We start from the raw sequence: 20,442 nt of genomic DNA, 5'->3' as shown, positions 1-20,442 counted from the left end.
GGTAGTGTTCTCTATCTGCCATCCTGCAGATAGCCCTCCCTACCATCTGAACTAAGACCAGAAACAGAAAATGCAGGCCTGTTTGCCTGATAAAAACCAGTGTGGCTTCGAAGGCTTGCAACATATATGGTCCATTTTGGTTGGCCCAATAAAGGTATCATTGGCCCGGGACAGATGGCCCTTGTGGTGGTGGCATAGCTAGGGTTAGGGACCATGCAGCAACCGCACGATCCCTAACCCTAGCATGTACTGGTGGCACTGTAATGATGGCAGCCCGTGTACAAGGGCACCGTCATTATGACATAACAGACGCATAGCGTTCGCATGTTATGTCACGAGTGCACCATTGGTGCACTCGGATGTAACTGCCATGGAAGAAAAAGAGCCCACTTTTTGCGGGTTCATTTCCCTGCGGAGGGAAGCCGCGTAGTTTGGTGGCTGTGGCTTCCCTCCGGAGGAAAAAAGGCCGTCATCACTCCAGACAAAACACAAGTATGTACCGGGCCATTGTTTGGATATTACTGGAATTTCTATATGGTCAGTATGGCTATCCTTAGATGTTTTTCGGGAGATATAGATAACTCATTTCTGTCACGGTTGTGGACAATAGCCTCTGGACTGTATTACAGAAAGTTTAAGTGCACATTTAAACTCTAATGTTTTTTTAGGACTGTTGAATTTCAGACAAACCTTCCAAGGATGACTAGGACAAACCATGGTACACTATCTATGAAACTAACTGAGTAGCCTACTATGACAACTAGTGCGTATTTTGTTGCATTAATTTTGCTCCTTGGGCATGTTACCAAGGATACAAAATATATACATCACCTCTGCAGTTTAACCAACATGTTTCTGTACACTGAAAATGCAAAGCAATCACACCTTGTCTATCATTAACCTTTTAAAAACCTTGTTTATAAGAGCAAATGTTTTTTTAAAAAATGCAGGGACATATCTCCTATAATGTTAACATAAATAATTGGCTTCCAATGCAGTTCTCAAAGCCTGTATTTGTAGAAGCAAGTACTGATCTTTCATTAATTCAGTTACAGGAGAACATCTTTAACAACAGCCAAATGAACATGGTGCCCTTTTATTAAAACACTGAACCAGTAGCAATATGAAAAACAAAACATTTTTATCAAGAAGAGGAGGGAAAGTGAAGTATATTGAACATGTTCAGACTAAAATTGATACTCTAGATCATTTTGAGAGGCCATTTCCCAAATTAGTGTCTGGACACTGTGTCTTGGTTGTGCCTATGGCTGATCTGACCAATATAGCTGAGAATCTTAGATGGAAAAATGTTCACATCACATTAAGGTTTCTGTTCCCACTGTCACAGATAAAAAAGTGATTCAAGCTGGCTAACTTTAAATGCAACAAATACCTGAATTCCTTTTTCTTGCTGTCTTCTGAGCTGGAGGGCCATACACTCTAGAATCTTCTGGAACATCTTCTGAATATTGTCAAGAAGTTCCATAAAATGGTCGCTGTCAGTGTTAAGGGCTAATGAAGCTTCAACCATCTCTCTCAAGATGCCAAGTAACACTGGGATGAAAACACAGCCTCTGCCTAAGCAAACAAAAATAGGATAAACTTTCAGGATATAATCTCAGCAACTGCACACTTAAAACATACAGCTAAATAATACTTGGTGTTTTTACTTGTATGATCCTTCAATAAAGCCAGAATGACAGGTAATCTGCTCCCAATCAGCTTTACTCCTATATGCTGGTATACTATCATGAGTGTTCTCTTTAAAAGGACAAAAACAAGGGTAAATGACCTTATGATGTTCCATCACATCTCATTTCAGATACACGTCCTATTTTTACATGTGCACCACCACGAGACTACCTATTCATCCAGAAAGAAAGGTGAACTGAACTCTACTCAAAAACTGTATTTTGATAACAGGAAACAATGGGGGCTTCAAAGTCTCACCAATGCACTATTCATCATTTACCTTGACAAAGTGAAAGCAGCCTATAGTGACACAATAGATAAGGAACATATTTTTGGGCTTTGCTGCTTCATGTAGTGCATGCACTGGTAACCTCACGACTCGATTTCTGCAATGTACTCTACATAGGGCTACCCTTGTACCTATTCCGCAAACTACAGTTAGTACAAAACATGGCACCCAAGGCTGCTCACTGGTAAAACTAGAAGTGATCATATTACACCTACTCTGAAATCTCTTCACTGGCTGCCTATTAGTTTCTGGGCGCAGTATAAGGTGTTGAAGATTACCTTTAAAGCCCCACATGGCTTGGGTCCAACCTATATAAGGGATCGCCTACTTCTGTACAATCTGCCCTGCACCCTCTGGAAGGAAATGTTTGCAACCCATAAAAACCAGACTAACGGCAACCTCCCAGAGGATGTTCTCTGCTGCCGCTCTCAGACTATGGAACGCCTTGCTGGAGATCCATCAAATAACCAGCCTAGACAGCTTCAAAAAAGCTGTCAAGATGGGTCTCTTCTGGCAGGCCTTCCCAGAATAGTTAAATCTAATTTCTCTACTCTCCCTACTTCATGTAACCACAGCCTCTACTAGAAAATTGTTGTCATTTGAACAAGTTTAATTTTTAAACTGTATTGTATTTAATCCTGTTTCAAGGGGGGGGGGGTCAATTTATTTATTGAAAGTATCTATTATTCCAACATATTCTAGTCATGTAAGCCTCCTTGATTGCTGCAGCAGAAAGGCGGGGTATAAGAATAAAGTTTATTGTGAAGACCTTTTGCTAAAACAGAAAAAAATCCCACTGACTACTTAAGGCCACTCACTGAATTATGGCATCAGCATAATGGCTGAATCTATTTGTAACTCACCTCACTGTGAAATATGCAACTCAAGATGACATCTGGATCAGGAAGATTTTGGAATTGCTAACTTTTATATACTTTATTTGATTTTTTTTCCTGGCAATCCAACAGCTAATAAGTCATTATATAATATTGTTAGTACTAAGTAGAGTAAGCATTTATGGGCATTATTATATTACAGTCAATATGTACTTCCACCTTTATCCATGTTACTAGTTTCTGTACAATACTGGAAACAAGAAATACTCTGCCTAGACATTAACAATAATATTGTTAAACAATATTTGTAGTATATTTCCCATATACAGAACTCAGAGACATGGCCATATTAGTATGTAATATCAGTATGCAAAGGGATCTTGTAGCACCTTTGAGACTGAGTGAAAGAAGTTGTAGCCTAAGCTTTTGTAGACTTGGGGGCAAAACAGATGGGCAGGAAGGAGCGACCTCAGGGTGCTCTTGCCCTGCCTGTCATGGAACCGTCCTGAGGGCGACGCCTGCCTCAGTCCCAAATGGTCTGTGGGAAGGAGTGGAAAGGATCCGCTTCTTTTTGGGCCATCTTAGCAGGTCTTGATGCAGCCTCAGTGTGGGATGGGGACATGCATGTAATTGCCATGCCCCCAAGCCAAATGGAAACTGGCTTTTTAAGCCCCTCTGTTTCGGGCCTGCTGAGGAAGTAGCCCAAAGGTACATCTACAATGTAGAAAGAATCCAGCTTGACACCACTAACTGCCATCCTACAGAATCCTGGGTTGCGTAGTTTTATTAGGCACTGGGATCCTTTGACGGAGAAGGCTAAAGACCCTGTAAATCTACATAGCCTATGCTTCAATAGATTTGAACTACAGTACTTAATGAGGTGACAAACTGCATCATTTCTACAGTGTGGATGCACATGCAGTCTATGAAAGCTTATGCTACAACTTCTTTCATTCAGTTACTTAGTCTCAGACATGCTACAAGATCCCATTTCCCATATGTTGCTGCTTGTCAGTAGTGTAATGGTATGCCAATGATTACTGGGTAAAACAAGAGATCTTTACTACACCAAACAAAGGCAGCATTATTTAATCAGAAACCTTTGTCCTGGCTGCTTCTTTAAGTCACTATGGGAATTACACATTATAAAGAGCATACCTCCATGTATAATCACAGCCCCCATGGTCAGAATGCGTGCTTGAAACTCTGAATCACCAAGACCAACAGCAATAAAATCTTTGCACACTGTCAGATAAGTCTACATAGGAATAACGGAAAATTTAGCTTCACTACATTGCACAACCAATTCTTAATGCTTAGATACTTTTTAAAAACATCATTTTTCAGATTACAATTTACTATGAAGAAGCTGACTATAGTTGTTCAAGAACAAGACAGGAAAAGGAATTTAACTATTGAAATTGTTTTGCCGGCTTTTGGAAAAATCCTTACCTTCAACTAATTTTTCATATTTTTAATCAAACAGTAATATAAAGAAGTAACAAGATCTTATTACTGAATTAATTTTCAGTGATAAAAAGCTTATGAACTCTGTCATGCTGCCCTTAAGGGAATTCTCAATTATAGAGATTATATAAATCAAGTTAGAATGTATCTATCCCAGTAGTTCATAACAGTGCCATATCACATTGTTTCACAAGACCATAGAGTTGAGAGATTTGTTTGAGGTCATCTGGTCCAGCCACTTATTCGGTGCTAACTCTGTAATGCAGGACACAGCTAGAGCATCCCTGACAAATAGCTATTCAGATCCTGCTTAAAATATCTCCAATGCAGATTCTCAGGGTTGTTTGTTCTGCTGTTGGACAGTTCTTAATGATAGGAAACTTCTCCTAATTTTTAGCAGAAAGTGATTTCCTTTCAGTTTCTACCTAGTGTTTGTAGCCCTCCCCATCGACCAACAATACTGCTCCCCCTTATGCATAGATATCTTTCAACTATTTAAAGACAGTTATCATGTCTCCTTTGGATCTTCATTTTGACAAAATATTACTAACAAACCTCCTTAAGAAACTATCATGATTCTAATGAAGACTCACCATCCCATCCGCAGGTCACACATTTTGGTCACACCACAGCTAAGGAACCTTAGTTATGATTTGGCATCATGTCTGAATTGATATTGCTGTGGTTCAAAAATCAGTCGGAAGTTCAGAACATAATAAAATAAAGCCCATGGTTTGAAGGAGGTTTTGGAAACCATGGTTTGGGGCGATAGTGTGACAAAACTTTGCCTATGATTGATCCCTTATCTCTTAAGGTTCCTGAAGCATTTGCCAAAAATTGCAGAGCAAATGAAGCAAAGAAGAAGGGAGACAATTCTCAGCATCTTTACAGAAGGGCAATGTTTTAAAAATGTAATAAACTGAAAGTTTATTACAGACAAGTACCTGTAAATTCATGCCATTCTAAGCAAACTGAAAATTAAGCTCTGTGTTGCCACTGTGCCTGGATGTCAAACCAAGTTCTGGATTGCTTTAAAACAAGCTTTGCGTGATCCTTATGGGTGTGATGTGTGGACAGTGCTAGTTCACCAATTCAAAAATTATGATATATAGAGTGCAGCCCCATCACAAACAGAGACACTACCTGGACAACCAGCTGAGAGATTTCACTGGAGTGATCTGAACTGCCTTCTTCATCTGTTAAAAGAGCAGGTAGAATACTATTTTCTATCCACACCCCTGTTTCCTCCAAAGCTGACAGGTAATCTTGATTGTCAGAGGCAAACTGTTCAGCAAAAAAGCAGAGTTATCATGATTATGCAGAATGTACAGAAAAGCATTTTGCTCTATTGTATAGTCACTCCTGAAATGACAGTACCTTGTATTGAAGATGTATGTTTAATCTACAGTACAGACCAAAGGCTCTCAGTGCAGTTGCTTGGTAAAAGCCAGGAGACCTTGTATCAGTTTCTCTAAGGTAAGATTCTAGACTGTTCTGAAATTTAAATTTTTTGCAAGAATTAGATTATATTACAAGGAAACAATCTGAGCATTCCACACACATATTGGATATGAGGATACTAACATTTCCCCCCTCCCCTAAGATTCTCTCTTCAGAAGACATGTATTCCCCTAACTCATATATCAGATCCAGATTACAAGGACATGCAAGATTTTGATGTCCTTGAAGTATTTAGCTCATACAAATAAGCATTCATACCATTCAAAGTAAGCTATACTGGAATCAAAACAGAAGCTGCATCTAAGTGAATATGTTCAGTTCATAAAGTTAAAAAAAAAGTTACTGTGGAATCCTAATGGGAACTGCATATAGGTCGATATGTTTAGGATTACTGAAGTACTTTACTTGATTACTAGGCTGTATTACTTGAATTTTTATTTTATTTTGGAATTTACTGCATGTAAATATTGAAGAAATGGCAAGCTGAGGGCCAAGATTCTGGGCTGGAACCAAGCCAAATAGCAAAGGGATTATTCTGCCAAATCCTTGGTTGATAAAGTTTTTATTAAATAAAGTTATCTGAATGGGCAGAGGCCTATATTGTAGTTCTATATATAAATTTTGCATGGAAATAGCAGTCTTCTGTATAGTTTGCTCCATAACATCAGTGTAAAACTAACCATTTAGTGAAATGTGAACTCTTCACTACATTAGAACTATCTTCTTCAAATGTTTATTGGCCACTTGCATTTTGGAGAAGTCCTTTAAGATGATTAATTCAAAATACTGTAGAATACTGAGGGTGAGAGTACTGTACAATATCAAGAGCCAGCATGATATAGTGGTTTGAGCGTTAGACTCTGGAAACAAGGGTTCAAATCCCTGCTCAGCCATGGAAACCCACTGGCTGACCTTGGGTAAGTCACACTCTCTCTGCCTCTGAGGGAGGCAATGGCAAACCCCCTCTGAACAAATCTTTGCAAGAAAACTCTATGATAGGTTTGTCTTAGGCTTGCTAAATGTCAGAAAGGACTTGAAGGTACACAACAACAGTACAACATCATAGGAAAATGAATACTTACTTTTGCGGCTTCGAGAACTTTCAAAAGTTGGCTCAATTTCTCTTTGGGTAGCGACAACAGACAATCCCGATTCATGTAATGAGTCAGTAAGTATTCTATATAATCAAGAGCCAATTCTGGTTTTGATTCATGCGTTTCTTGGATACGTACTCGCCGTTCAGACACCCCATTACTCTAAGAATGGGAAGAAAAGAATCCTGCTGTTTTTTAATGCCGTACAAGACATCACTTAAAAAGTCAAACAAAATAATCAATTTCATAGGCTGCATAAGTTCAACAAATTTGAAGTCATACCTCTCTGCTGTTTGGTTCTGCAGCTATCCAGTCACAGATTAACTCAAGAACGTGTCCTACTTTTCCCCAGCGGCACAAACAGTCAAGCAGAGTAGAGTATTTATTTTCAGTTACACCATTTTCCAGCTTCTTTAGTTTAGAGATCACACCACAACTAAAGACAAACAACATCCCATGGGTTACCTTATTTAAACACATCCACACATGTAAAAAAATATAGAATTTTTCCATTCCCTACTTATGGAAATATGTAATTTTCTGTTGGGAATTAACCCATACAATTAATAGTAAAGGGTTTCAATCCACCATTTCATTAAAAAAAAAAAAAAAAGAATACCTGAATGTAGGAATAGTTGCAGGTGGCATGAAAGATGCCAGAATTATTATTGGAGATACACAACGATCATCCTAGGTTGAAGAGAAAAAAAAGTAGTAAGGAATTTCTAAACATTTTGTAAAAAGAAATCTGCTTTGAGTCTTTGTACTGAAAGAGGGATATAAATAGAAGAAGCAGAAGGAGAAGGGAAGTAGTAGCAGCAGTAGTAACAGTAATAATAGCAGTAGAATGAGGAAAAAAGAGAAAAAGTCATAGCAATAGTAGTAGTAGTACAAGTAGAAGAAGGGAACAACCAATTAAAAGACAGACAATTTTTTGTGGTACACACAGTTGTACTGAATTGTATACTCAGTTAAGAGGAAAACAATATGCAACCAAAAGTCAATCTTAGAACTTCTCAGCCACTATAAGCCTCTATTATTATTTTTATAGCACATCTTTCTTTCAAAAATGTGATTCAAGACAGCATACAATAATTTTAAAAAGGTCCAGCTATAACATTACTTTACAAAAGTTAAAAAAATAAATGAAATATCAATTTTATTAAAAATGATTATTACCTATATTTGCTTTCTCCCCATGCCACCCTCCATTCTCTTTTCTTTCCCTAATCTTTCCTGTAACTCTTATATACTCCTACATAGGGTCAAAAGCCACAAAATAAAACTTGCTAGAGAATAATGTTGCAGTGAGCCAGACATAATTAGCTTACTTTGGCTGCTCTTCCAAGAACATATGTATTAAAATATTTGCTTTCAACCAACCATAACCAATTTAAGGGTATTTTATAGGGGATGTACCTTAAATATTTTTAAATATTCAGGTAGTACAGAAGCAAATTTTTGGACAATATGATTTTTTGCTCCTTCGTTACGATCAAGTGCTTTATGAATACTTCTCCAGAGGATCACAATAACTTCAAGTAAGCTGGCCATAGAAGGTACATCATTGACAGATAATACATCATTTGAAACCTGAAATGTAAATATTTGAACGTCAGTATGCAATTAATCACAAATAATGGATCTCAATTTAGGTTTACATGCTTAAAAAACCTGAAGCATTATGAACTTTTGTTCAGCTATTCACTTTATTTCAGAGAAGAAAAGAACTTTACAAATTTGCTACTTTTAAAGAAAGGATTAATGATCAAAGGAATTTAAATGGCTATTTCCTCATACCTACTGCTGTGCTATACCCTTGTGAACTAGGTGAGTTAGGATTATATGATCTTTTTATTTTCCAGATGTATTTACTTTAAGGCAATGAAAAAAGAATGTACAGATTAGGATACCAGAGGAGTGGGAGCCTACAGCACTGGGATTCATTGGTGATCTCCCACCCAAGTTCTAGCTAGGTGTGACCCTGCTTAGCCTCCAGGATCTGATGCCATTAGGGTATTCCCAAGAAGACTTTAAAGAAAATATTATCACATAATAATAATAATAATAATAATAATAATAATAATAAATCTATTAATCAATATGTTAATCTGTTTTTTCTTTAGAAGCTGATCATGTCTCCCCTCTGTTGTCTTCCCTTTCTTTAAAAGTAGCAAATTTGTAAAGTTTTTTTCTTCCCTGAAATAAAGTGAATAGCTGAACAAAAGTTCATAATGCTTCAGGTTTTTTAAGCATGTAAGCCTAAACCTAGAAGAACAAACTTACAGCAGTTACATTTTGGCTATAAGGGATTCCCAGAGTCTAGGACTGGGTTCATATGTTTGATACAAGTTGTATTCTGCATATGGTAGGGTGCAGGCCAAAGGATTGTCTGCATTACAATGTAAACATAGGTAAATGCAATTCCCCAAATCTTCTCGTTCAATAAGGGGTGATCAAAAGCAAGTCTTTTAGGAATACACTCTACATTTCAGTGTCCCACATTATTTCTTACACATGGAACCAGGTTAGGATGGTCTCATTCATTCAAATTGCATGTACACTTGTGCTTCAACTGTTAACATGTACATTTGTCCTAGTGCTGCAACGCACTGCACTGTGCATTTCTTTAATAGCTCACATAAGGCCTTTTTGCAAATTACAAATGACACCTGTGCAGAGCTTGGGAAAGATACTATTCTGGAGGACAAGATCTCACAGCCAACACACTGGGAATTGTAGTCCAGAAAGGTAAACCTCCAAAGCTCTTGGCTCCTTTGGCAATCGTGGGTTGTTGCAGGAGTAGGACTACATGGAGTAAGCTATGACACTGTGTGCCTAGACTAGACCTGCTCTCTAACCCCGCCACCTGCCCAGCATCTAGGCGCTAAGCATGAATTTTTAAAGAGCAGTCCTTGCAAATAGTCCCAGCTGCCTCAATTGTCCCTGATAGAGAAGTGAGGTAAAAATTAAGTATTTATTTGTAAGCAAACTTTCATTTATTTTATGCTGACATTTTTGAGACAAAAGATCTACATCTGCACATAACTGCCATACAGTATTCTCAACCTGGTAAATTTTTTCATGCAAGAATGAATGCTAAAGCAACTGAAGTGAATCAAGGAATGTCAAAGCTAAGACTACTGCAAGTCACCTATAGCATCATGCTAAATGCAATGTTAGTTGCTGATTTGGACTGGAACATCTTAATTCTCCCAATGCACTTTAATTTTCCCATGCATTGTTTTAGTACTTTTCCATTTTTACAATCTCATCCTGCTGCTGGCTTTAACTTGGTTTTATATGTTGGTTTTATATGTTGAAATGTTTTATTCTCTGCTACTTGTCTTATCTTAGCTCCATATTTTGCTGCCTTTGGTCATATTTTTTCCTATGTACGGTTGTTATATTTTGTAATTTTAGTACACCTCCCCTGAATACCCTAAAGGCATCAGATCCTGAAGGTTAAGCAGGGTCATACCTAACTAGTACTTGGATGGGAGATTGCCAATGAATCCCAGTGCTGTAGGCTATATTACATCGGAAGGAACTAGCAAAATCATGTCTGAGTATTCCTTGCCTTAGAAAACCCTATGAAATTCATGGGATTGTCCTAAGTTGGCAGGCAACTTGAAGGCGCCTGCACGCGCAGACACATGCACACATTTTCTCAGCAACTCTAGTTAACAGATGGTTCAAAATCACAATAAATAAATAAATAAATAAACTCAATATAATGCAATGGTCCATGGAAAGACTATAGGATTTTGAGATACTGAATTGTAATTGTAACCTGAAAACCATTCAACTCATCACTGACGTAAGGATAAGTTGGAATTCAGGTAAATTATTCAGACGTCATAGCTTTTCAAGTCTCTATTCTCTAGTGCCTAAAGTGTCCAGAAACACTCTTGACAGAGAATAGGAGAATAATCAGATATATTTTGTAACAGAGACATCACAAAAGAAAGGTCCAATGCAGATTTCATAGAACGATTTAACTTTTTTATATTAGAAGCCTTATTGTTGTATTCTTACACTCATGTTTTCTTTTTCACTGTCTTCATCACCACTGTCAGAAGTCTTTAATCCCTGCTGGATACAGGCATTCAAACAGCTCTGAATGGTAAGCATCAGTTTAGCTAGAATTAAAGAACAAAGTGTATAATTGTGAAATATTATTTGGAATGGTTTAAGCAGTATAGGTACTGCTGCTTTAAAAAAAAGAGCAAAGACTTAAATATTTGAAGTTTACAGTTTAAACAACAAATAAAAATTAAAATAGTTAAGGAATAAAACATACTGCTCAGAGCTTAATATTCCATTCACTGTTTTTCTTGTGTGCAGTTTAAATTGATTTATAAGTGGCCATGAACATGCTCATGTCTACGTATTTTAAAATAAAATACAAATTAATTATTTAAATGTGGTTGAAGTTAACACCCTGTATCACTCAAGACTATGCGCTGGGGAAGGTTTAAGTACTACTTACATTTAAAAATAAGCAAGCCAAATACATACAAGCTTATATGCATGCATTATGCTAGTCAAGAATACAACCTACCCAGCAGCTTGCTGACCTTGTGTTTACTGGAATTTCAGAATCCTATAGAAGCAGTTACAAATGCACAGGCATTTACAATAAAGCTACATAATTCATTTTAAATAATTTATTGTTACCCAGGTCAGCAACACGGAGACCACTTTCTAGAACTTTACCTATGTTGGTTGGGCTAGTGTACTCATACGCAAACTGATAGAACTTTCTAGCTGCAGATGGATTCATTTGGATTAGCGTAACACAGCGCTCACACCACACTTCTTCTGGCTGATCGACAGGCAAGAAAGAGCTGAACAGAAGATTTACTATGCGCCGTGCCACAGGCCGTGAATCAATCTCAAGGCGGGTTAAGAGATGCTCTATAGGACAAATTTTCCAAAACTGGTTTGTCAGGATTGGAGGAGGTGGGGAGAAAAACAAGTTAATATAATTAGGTATAATTGTTATTGACAGATTTCTTACCCTTTGGGTGCACTCCTTGCAAATTCATGATCTAGTAATAATTTAATAATAATGATTTGTTTTATTTATATACCGCTATTTCAAAGATCATAGCGGTGAACAGCAAGTAAGCTAATTAGAAAGTAAGCTAATGACCTCTTTTCATTGACTGCCAATATGCTCTAGTTTGAAATCAAGGTGCTTATGAGGACATTTAGTCATAAATGGCTTGGGACCTTGATATTTGCAGCAGCACCTCTCTGCTGTGAGTGCAAGGGAAGGCTGCATCCCACCGGTGATATTAATACACTGTGCTCCAACATGGAAGAGGGCCTTCTCAGCCAAGATTCCCCATTTATGGAATGCCCTCCCCTTAGAGATCTCACTGGCACCAACACTGATTTCATTTAGGTGCCAAATGAAAACTTACAGTTCACTGAGGCCTTTGAGCCTCATAGATTCATCCCAAATGCTGATATGCAAAGGGATCTTATAGTACCTGTCAGGCTAATTGGAAGAAGCTGGTAGCATGAACATTTGTAGACTTGAGCCTAAATACATCTGAAGAATTAGGCTCAAGTCTATGAAAACTCATGCTACCAGCGTCTTTTTTTCAGTTAGACCCAAAGGTGCTACAAGATCCCTTTGCATACTGATTTTCCAAACTAACATGGAATTCAAACTAACATTTCAATTCTACCCCAACTCCTGATGTTTAAAACTTTTAATTTTTTAAAATCTATTTGAACTCACTGCCATTTTTTATGTTTTTAGCTTATTTAAATTTCTTTATTGTTTTAAATTGGTTTAACTTGTTTAAATTTTACATGCAAGCTGGCCTGAGAATATTTTGACAGCATATCAATAGGCAGGCCTATCCACCCAATCTGTTATAAGAGTTAGAAATACTCCACCTCTATTTGTAATGACATGTATTTTAAATGACGATTTAGTCAATACATTGTATTGGTAAGGGTATATTGTTTTATTGAGTGTATTTTATATGACATTGTAGTTTTAATCTTGTAATTGTTGTTTTTATTGTTGTAATCCCGCTTTGATCCGCAGGGAGAGGCGGGAAATATAAATAAAAATTATTATTGTTATTATTATTATTTAGGATGGTACAGAAATATTGTAATAATGATGATGATACAGTGAGCCCTCTTCATATGCAGGGGATCCGTTATGGACCCCCCCCCCCCCCATGCATATGGGGAAAAACGTGTATACTCAAACCCCATTTGTCTTAATGGGAGAGCACTCCTGTGTGCCGTGTGGCACATGCGTCATTATACCTCCTGCAGCTTAACCTTCCATGGAAGGTTAAAGCCGTGAATGGTGCAGACGTGTTGTAATAAAAAAAAAACCTCATATTAACTGCTCTGTCTGGGATAGTGTTGCGCTTCACCTTCTCAGCAATTCTGTTACCAAATAGCCCTCTTTTAATCTGCTCTCACTCCTCCTACATCAAGCCTAATTATCTGCTCATAACTCGCATCCTGTTCCTAGATTTTGGATAGAATATATTTCACCAATACCTAACAGCCACCACTGTTAAATACCAAACAAAGAACAAAAGCTCTGCTGCAAGTTAATATTCTGTTCTGTTCTCATTACACGCAGATGTGTATGAAAATGCATTTTTTGCAACAGACTGAAATGATGAAAGCTGCATTTTTAATAGGTTTTAACACCCTTCGTTTAAATAACACATTGCCGCACCATAAATTTACATACAAGTTGGCATAGCTGCTTGAAGCCTGAAAAACACTCCATGTTTCTTTTTTCAAACCTAAATGTAACTACAGATACATGCCCTTTTATTCAGTTTTATTTTTATTTTTTGTATATTTTAAAAAAAACACCCCAAGACCTAATTTTCATGCATATATCAGAGTCAATGAAATAAGAGTTCCAGGAAAAAATGGATTTCAAATAAATTTTGAAAAGGTACAGATGCAAACATAACTATAAGAAAAGAAGTGTGGGGTTGTTCTGAGTAGGTTTTCTTTCTAAATTTCGGTTGGGTTTGTACATGTTTGTATGAAAAACAAATTGAACAGTATGTAACGACCCAAATCCTATTGCAAGTCTCAACTAGAGTAGTCCCACTGAATCCACAGGATTAAAATTTGGGGTCAGATATCACCACTATGCTGGCCACAACCAGCTCTATTTCTTCTTCCTAACTTGAAGGAACCATATCCATACTAAGCTGGTGCCTAGTAGTCAGTAATGAAGTGGAAGAGAGCAAACACACTGAGGCTTACTCCAGACAAGGCAGAGATATTCTTGATCAGTCAAAAGGCAGATCAGGGAATAAGGATTGAACTTGTGCTGGATGGCGTTATGGTTATGCTTGCACTGAACATATAGGTTTGCAACTTGGGTGTACTTTTGGATTCAGTCCTATGTTCCTCCAATGGTAAGGAATGCATTTGTTAATTACAGTGGGGCAGTTGTGTAATGTCTAACCTGGCCATGGTGACACATGCCTTACTTACATCCGTTTCAGATTGTAACATGCTTTAAAGTAGAAGCCTTTAAAAAGGCATTAAAAACCCACCTCTTCCTACAAGCCTACCCTCCCAATTCCTTCTAAGATTATCTTTCCCCTATTGACTCTGACGTATTGATACTCATGATTTTAACATTATTACTGTATGTTTTTAATTATGCTTTTGGATTTAATTCGTTTTAATGTATATTTTAATATGTGAATTATGGTACTGTTTTTACTGACTGTCTTTACTGACACTTGTACACCGCTTTGATCCTGGGAAAAGCGGTTAATAAATAAACAATTATTATTATTATTATTATTATTATTATTATTATTATTATTATTTATTAAAGGATGCTGCCTTTGAAAAATGCTCAGAAACCTCCATTGGCCAAAACAGCCATAACCAGATTGTTCACTGAGACTGGCTAAAGAGAGCATACAACTTCCTCACATCTCCACTCCTTGCCATTCAATTTCTAGGCATAATTCAGAGTGCTGGTTGTGACCCATAAAGCCCTCTGCATCTTGGCAGGGAAGTCACTGGGAGGCGTAGGGGTTCAGACAGCACCAGGTGATACCCCAGAGGAGGGGTGACACCAAGTTGGGCCCTCCTCCCCCTTTATTTTATTCCTTCAGTGCAGGAAGGGCAAGCGCACACTGTTCCTGGCTGCTCCATCGCTGAGCTTTCTCCCTAGGAAGGAAAATTCATGTCTTGAGATCGCCATCCCATCCAATCCAGCACTGTATCTTTATTTTTCTGTTTTTCTCCTTTCTATATTTTATCCTGCCATCTGTTTGTCACCCAAACCTCTCTTCCCCATGACTCCTTGCACCTCTCCTTCTCCTTATCTCATTCCTATCCGCCCCCTCCCTATCTCCCAACTACCATTCTCTTGCGCTCTCTGGAACTGCCACTCCGCTGCCCCAAAAGCAACGGCAATCCATCATCTTTTTCTGTCACAATCATTTGATCTTCTTGCCCTCACTGAAACCTGGCTTCCGGCCCATGATACCGCTACCTCTGCTGCCCTTTCTTTTGGCGGTCTTTCCTTTACACATGCTGGCCGTCCTGAGGGTCATGGAGGAGGGTTAGGCATCTTATTATCTAATTTCAGGTTCTCTCTCCTCCCCCCAGCTATTCCTTCTCATTTGAATTACACTCCATTAGACTCTTTTTTCCTCTGCAACTGTGGGTTGCCATCATCTATTGTCCCTCCTGGTTCAGCCTCTCAGTTTTTCACAGATTTCGAGTCTTGGTTGACATTTTTTCTTTCAGATATAGTCCCCTCCCTGATCTTAGGTGACTTTAACACCCACCTTGACGATCCCAAGAATTCTTCAACCTCCCGCTTCAGCTCTCTTTTAGCTTCCTCCGGTCTCCAACCACATTCCAACTCTCCAACCCATTCCCTTGGTCACTGTCTCGACTTAGTTCTCCCCTCCAAGCGTGTCGTGTCCGACTACTTGGCTTCTGATTTTCCATTATCTGACCATCACTTACTCTCCTTTACCCTTACATATATCCCACCTCCCTGTCGTACCGTCCTCCGCCAGTTCTGCGATCTTCATTCTCTTAACCTTAACCATCTCACTCAGTCTTTGGACTCATCCTTTGCTTCTCTCAATCTTGGGGATTCTGCTGACTCAGCTATGTCTTTACTGAATTCCACCCTTTCCTCAGCTCTTGACAGCTTTGCCCCAGTATCTACGCGCGTGTCCTCCTCTTCCTCTACGACTAGGCCTCAGCCCTGGATCACTCCTATTGTTAGGTTTCTCCGGTCCTGCTCTCGAGCAGCCGAACGTATCTGGAGAAAGTCCAGGGAGTGGGCCGACTTTATCCACTATAAATTTATTCTATCTTTTTCACGCGCCCTGTCGATGGCAAAACAAGACTACTTTAAATCATTGATCTGCGCCAACGAGAGGCGCCCACAGCATTTGTTCTCCTGTTTCAACACGCTGCTAAAACCCTCTCCTCCCTCCATCTCTCCATTATTCTCTCCCTCCGACTTCGCTAATTATTTCATTACAAAGATCACCACTATTCGTTCTGAGTTAACTCTCCCTGATTTGGCTCCCACCATTAATCTCCTCGCCCCTCCTATCAATAAACTCTGTGTTTCCTCCTGTTTCTTTGGAAGAACTCTCTTCGCTGCTGAACTCATCAAAACCCACCACCTGTTCTCTTGATCCAATCCCTTCTCGTCTTCTAATCTCTATAGCCCCTTCTCTGTTACCCTCCCTCTTCTATATCTTTAATCTCTCTTTCTCTTTGGGTTCCTTCCCCTCAGTCTTCAAACATGCCTTAGTTTCCCCTATTCTGAAAAAACCCTCTCTCGACCCTTCTTCCTTGGCTAGCTATCGTCCAATCTCTCTTCTTCCTTTTCTTTCTAAGGTGTTGGAACGAGTTGTCTATTCATGCTGTCTTGAGTTTCTTGAAACCAACTCCATTCTGGATCCAGTCTGGTTTTCGCCCACGGCACTCCACAGAGACGGCCCTCACTAAGATCTCGAATGATCTTTTGCGGGCCAAGGCGAATGGCCTCTATTCTATCCTTGTCCTTCTCGATCTGTCTGCGGCCTTCAACACCATGGACCACTGTCTCCTAATAGACGTACTCTCTGACCTTGGTTTCTCGGGCCTTGTTCTCAACTGGTTCACATCTTACCTGTCAGATAGATCTTTTACAGTGGTCTTGGGTGGTCAGACCTCATCCTCTGTCCCCTTATCTGTTGGAGTTCCTCAGGGCTCTGTTTTGGGTCCCCTTTTGTTCTCTTTATACACACTCTCCCTTGGCAAACTTATTAGTTCTTTTGGTTTCTCCTACCATTTATACGCCGATGATACCCAGCTGTGCCTTTCCACCCCTAATCTTTCACCAGAGCTAGAACAGCAAGTGTCATCCTGTTTAACAGCTGTCTCCCACTGGATGCACCATCGGCGTCTGAAGCTCAATATGTCCAAGACCGAGCTTCTTGTTTTCCCACCTAAGCCCACCCTTCACTACTCCTTTTCTATTTCCGTCAATAACATCTCGATCCAGCCGGTCCAGGAAGCCCGCAGTCTTGGTTTCATTTTTGACTCCTCTTTGTCATTTATCCCTCAGATCCAGACTACAGCCAAGGTCTGTAGATTTTTTCTTTATAATGTTGCCAAAATTTGTCCATATCTCTCAGCTTCTACCACAAAAACACTGGTCCATGCCCTAGTGGTCTCACGACTAGACTACTGTAACCTCCTCCTGGCAGGGCTTCCTCTCACTCACCTCCACCCATTAATTTCTGTTCAGCATTCAGCTGCACGCATTATTTCACTTGCTCGCCGTTATGATCATGTCTCTCCTCTGTTGTCTTCCCTTCACTGGCTCCCTCTTCCTTTCCGCATCAGATACAAACTTCTGTTACTCACCTTTAAAGCCCTGCATGCGCTGGCCCCTCTTTATTTAACTGATCTTCTCTCTCCCTACATCCCTACTCGCACTCTCCCCTCTGGTAGGCAAAGTCTCCTCTCTCAACCCAGGATTTTTTCTGCCCCGTCCTGGATCCATCCCTTCTCTCTTGCTGCCCCTCATTCCTGGAACCTTCTTCCTCTGCATGCATGGCTCATCACTTCCCTAACCAGTTTTAAGGCTGAGCTGGAAACCATATTGTTTAGGGAAGCGTTCTCAGGGAATTTGTGATTGTCATCTGGCTGTCTGATAATGTTTGATGTGATTTGCTTTTATAGCTGATGTTTTTTAACTTGTTTTTTCTTTCCTATATTGTAATTTTATCTTTTCCTCTATCCAATTGTTATTACTTTTAGAGTGTACGCCTTGGGCAGGCTTTTATATATTCCTTAATTTTACTGACTTTGTACAGCGCTGTGTATAATTACAGCGCTTTAGAAATAAAGAATAATAATAATAATAATAATAATAATAATAATAATAATAATAGCAACAGAGCAGCAGGAGGAATGAACAAGTGCCCCTCCCAGCTGCTCCATCATAGGAGGAAGGGGATGAATGTGCACCCTTTCCAGCTCCTCCATAGTCGGGCTTTATCCCTGGGGAGGAAGCCTGGTGACAGAGCAGCAGGAAGGTTGAATGCAGCCACTCTATCCCCTCCCACTGCCTCACTTGTCCAGCCAAGGTAACAGTGGCTGGGGAGGGAAGGGAGTGTAGCCAAAGCAGTCAGCAGCCCTCCACACTGGGTGATAGCCTAGCTACTGACGCCACTGTGACTTGGGCCCAAGCTAACCGAAGGACCATCTCATTCTATGTCAGACTGCCTGGACTCTAAGGTTTTTTTTGGCAGAGACCCTTCTCTCAGAGTTCTACCACCTTTCAAAGCACACTTGGCGGAAACATGGGAGAGGGTCTTCTCAGCAGCAGCTCTCAGGTTTACAACTCACTCCTTAAGAGGCAAGATCAACTGCATCCTTTTAGGCTTTTAGGAACTTACTGCAAGAGCTTTTAACAGTGTGATCTTCTGCTGATGCTTCTTTTTCTTTACTTTTTTTTGTCTTTTAATGGGTTCATTTCAGACAATTTTAATTCTAGGAATAGTTTAATTGCAATAACTTTTAATATGTTTTTATTTCTATCTTTGTAAGTGCTTTTAACCATCTTTGTTTTAATGTTTTAAGAGACCTTGAATCCCAGTACTGGAGGAAAAGTGGGATACAAATAAGTAAATATTAACAAGGTTTACATAAATGTTGTCTTAGCATTCAACCTTCGATTTACTGGAGCTTCTCAGGTAGGGCCTGGTAATTGGATTTAGGCTAAAGAATTCAACAGAGCATATAGGCATGCAAACACTTATTTACCAGTACCCCTGTGATCTGATTTGCTGTACTAAGCATAAAATGACAGCATCCATTTTCTCAAAATCACTGGAACATTATTCTTCTTTGTTCTATACCCTTGTAAACAATTCAGCAACATCTCAAACTCCCATCATCAAATCAACACCTAGCTGGTGTCTCAGATATTATCCATTTATAGACAGTTTAATTTTGCAGCTATAAAATATCAAGCTATTTCTGACTGACACATAAGAAGTTCTCATTATATTAAAAAAAATAATCAGGAGATAATTAAATACCACCATTCAGTCTTTACTTGATTGCTGCACTATCAAGATAATTGTGAGAAAACTTGGAGGGAAAAAGATATTTAAACTATCTGGGCATTGATTAATTTAAAATGCAACAATAGTAAATAGTTTGGCATGAAGTGTTAATGGGTTACTTTTACCCCTTTCCTTTTAAGATTGTTGAAATATTGATGAATGCACATCTCATGAAATAAATTGCCTAGTTCTGTGTGTCCTGTCTTCAGCCTAGCAAACCTAATTTATCCTACCTTAGCAGCCTTGACAGACTTAATTTTCAGCAACATATCAACAAAAGCCACTCTAACTTTCTCTGAATTGTCATGGAGATTGTATTTCAGAGCTGGCAGGAGCTGTTCCAATAACGGGTGGCTTAGTACGTTGTCCAAAATTATAGGCAAGCACTGCAAGACAGAAAGAAAAATACCAATAAAAGGTTATCACAAGAAAACAGGGGATACAGGACTGAAACTATTCTAATTGCTAAATACATGCAGCACGGAAAACTGGCCCTGGAGAATGACAACAGCAAAGCAACTCATTTTATTAAAATGTGATGTTTAAATGCAAAGTGGTATGTGTTGTGCTTCTAAAAATTCTCTATTAATATTCTTTCTTGGAACATACAGCTGGACTGGAACAAAGACAGAAAATATATTTATGGCAGCACAAAGCAAAAGTTTTTAAGGCACAGCACAGCTACTGAAGGTTTCAGTCTCAAGGTACAAATTTTGTTATCGTATGTTTATGCTTTGGAAAAGTTCACTATATTTTTCTAGTTATTAAGATCGCATTCTCATTTCCAATCAGATGTAGTTTCCACTCTCACACAAGTTTACCATTAATCTGCAGCATGGTGGCAAACTATCTTTGCCACCCTACCCGTCTTTTAAAATTTCTATCATTAAAAGACTGGCAAAGGAACAAGTATTATCTGTAAAAAAACAAGCTGGTGGGCTATTCTATTGGGCCAGGTGAGGGCAGAACTGTGC

General features: G+C 39.0%; 1 protein-coding gene across 4 annotated transcripts in view; it reads right to left on the bottom strand.

The window, feature by feature from the left end:
* LOC149310040 (condensin-2 complex subunit G2-like) overlaps positions 1–20,442 on the bottom strand; it is a 59,826-nt gene that overhangs the window by 11,440 nt on the left and 27,944 nt on the right. For all 4 annotated transcript variants that reach the window (XM_089531443.1, XM_089531446.1, XM_089531444.1 and 1 more), the window contains exons 13-23: positions 19,702–19,854; positions 11,559–11,781; positions 10,878–10,981; positions 8,259–8,432; positions 7,459–7,529; positions 7,122–7,275; positions 6,828–7,001; positions 5,662–5,778; positions 5,428–5,568; positions 3,976–4,075; positions 1,394–1,578 (exon numbers count right to left, since the gene is read on the bottom strand). In XM_089531443.1, the coding sequence (XP_089387569.1) occupies positions 1,394–1,578; positions 3,976–4,075; positions 5,428–5,568; positions 5,662–5,778; positions 6,828–7,001; positions 7,122–7,275; positions 7,459–7,529; positions 8,259–8,432; positions 10,878–10,981; positions 11,559–11,781; positions 19,702–19,854 (1,596 nt within the window). The remainder of the gene's footprint in view (positions 1–1,393; positions 1,579–3,975; positions 4,076–5,427; positions 5,569–5,661; positions 5,779–6,827; positions 7,002–7,121; positions 7,276–7,458; positions 7,530–8,258; positions 8,433–10,877; positions 10,982–11,558; positions 11,782–19,701; positions 19,855–20,442) is intronic.

Source organism: Sceloporus occidentalis, unplaced genomic scaffold (assembly GCF_023333645.1).
Source record: "Sceloporus occidentalis isolate IW3139 unplaced genomic scaffold, rSceOcc1.0.p SCAF_7, whole genome shotgun sequence".
Classification (NCBI taxonomy): domain Eukaryota; kingdom Metazoa; phylum Chordata; class Lepidosauria; order Squamata; family Phrynosomatidae; genus Sceloporus; species Sceloporus occidentalis.
This window is presented reverse-complemented; position numbering and strand designations above follow the sequence as displayed.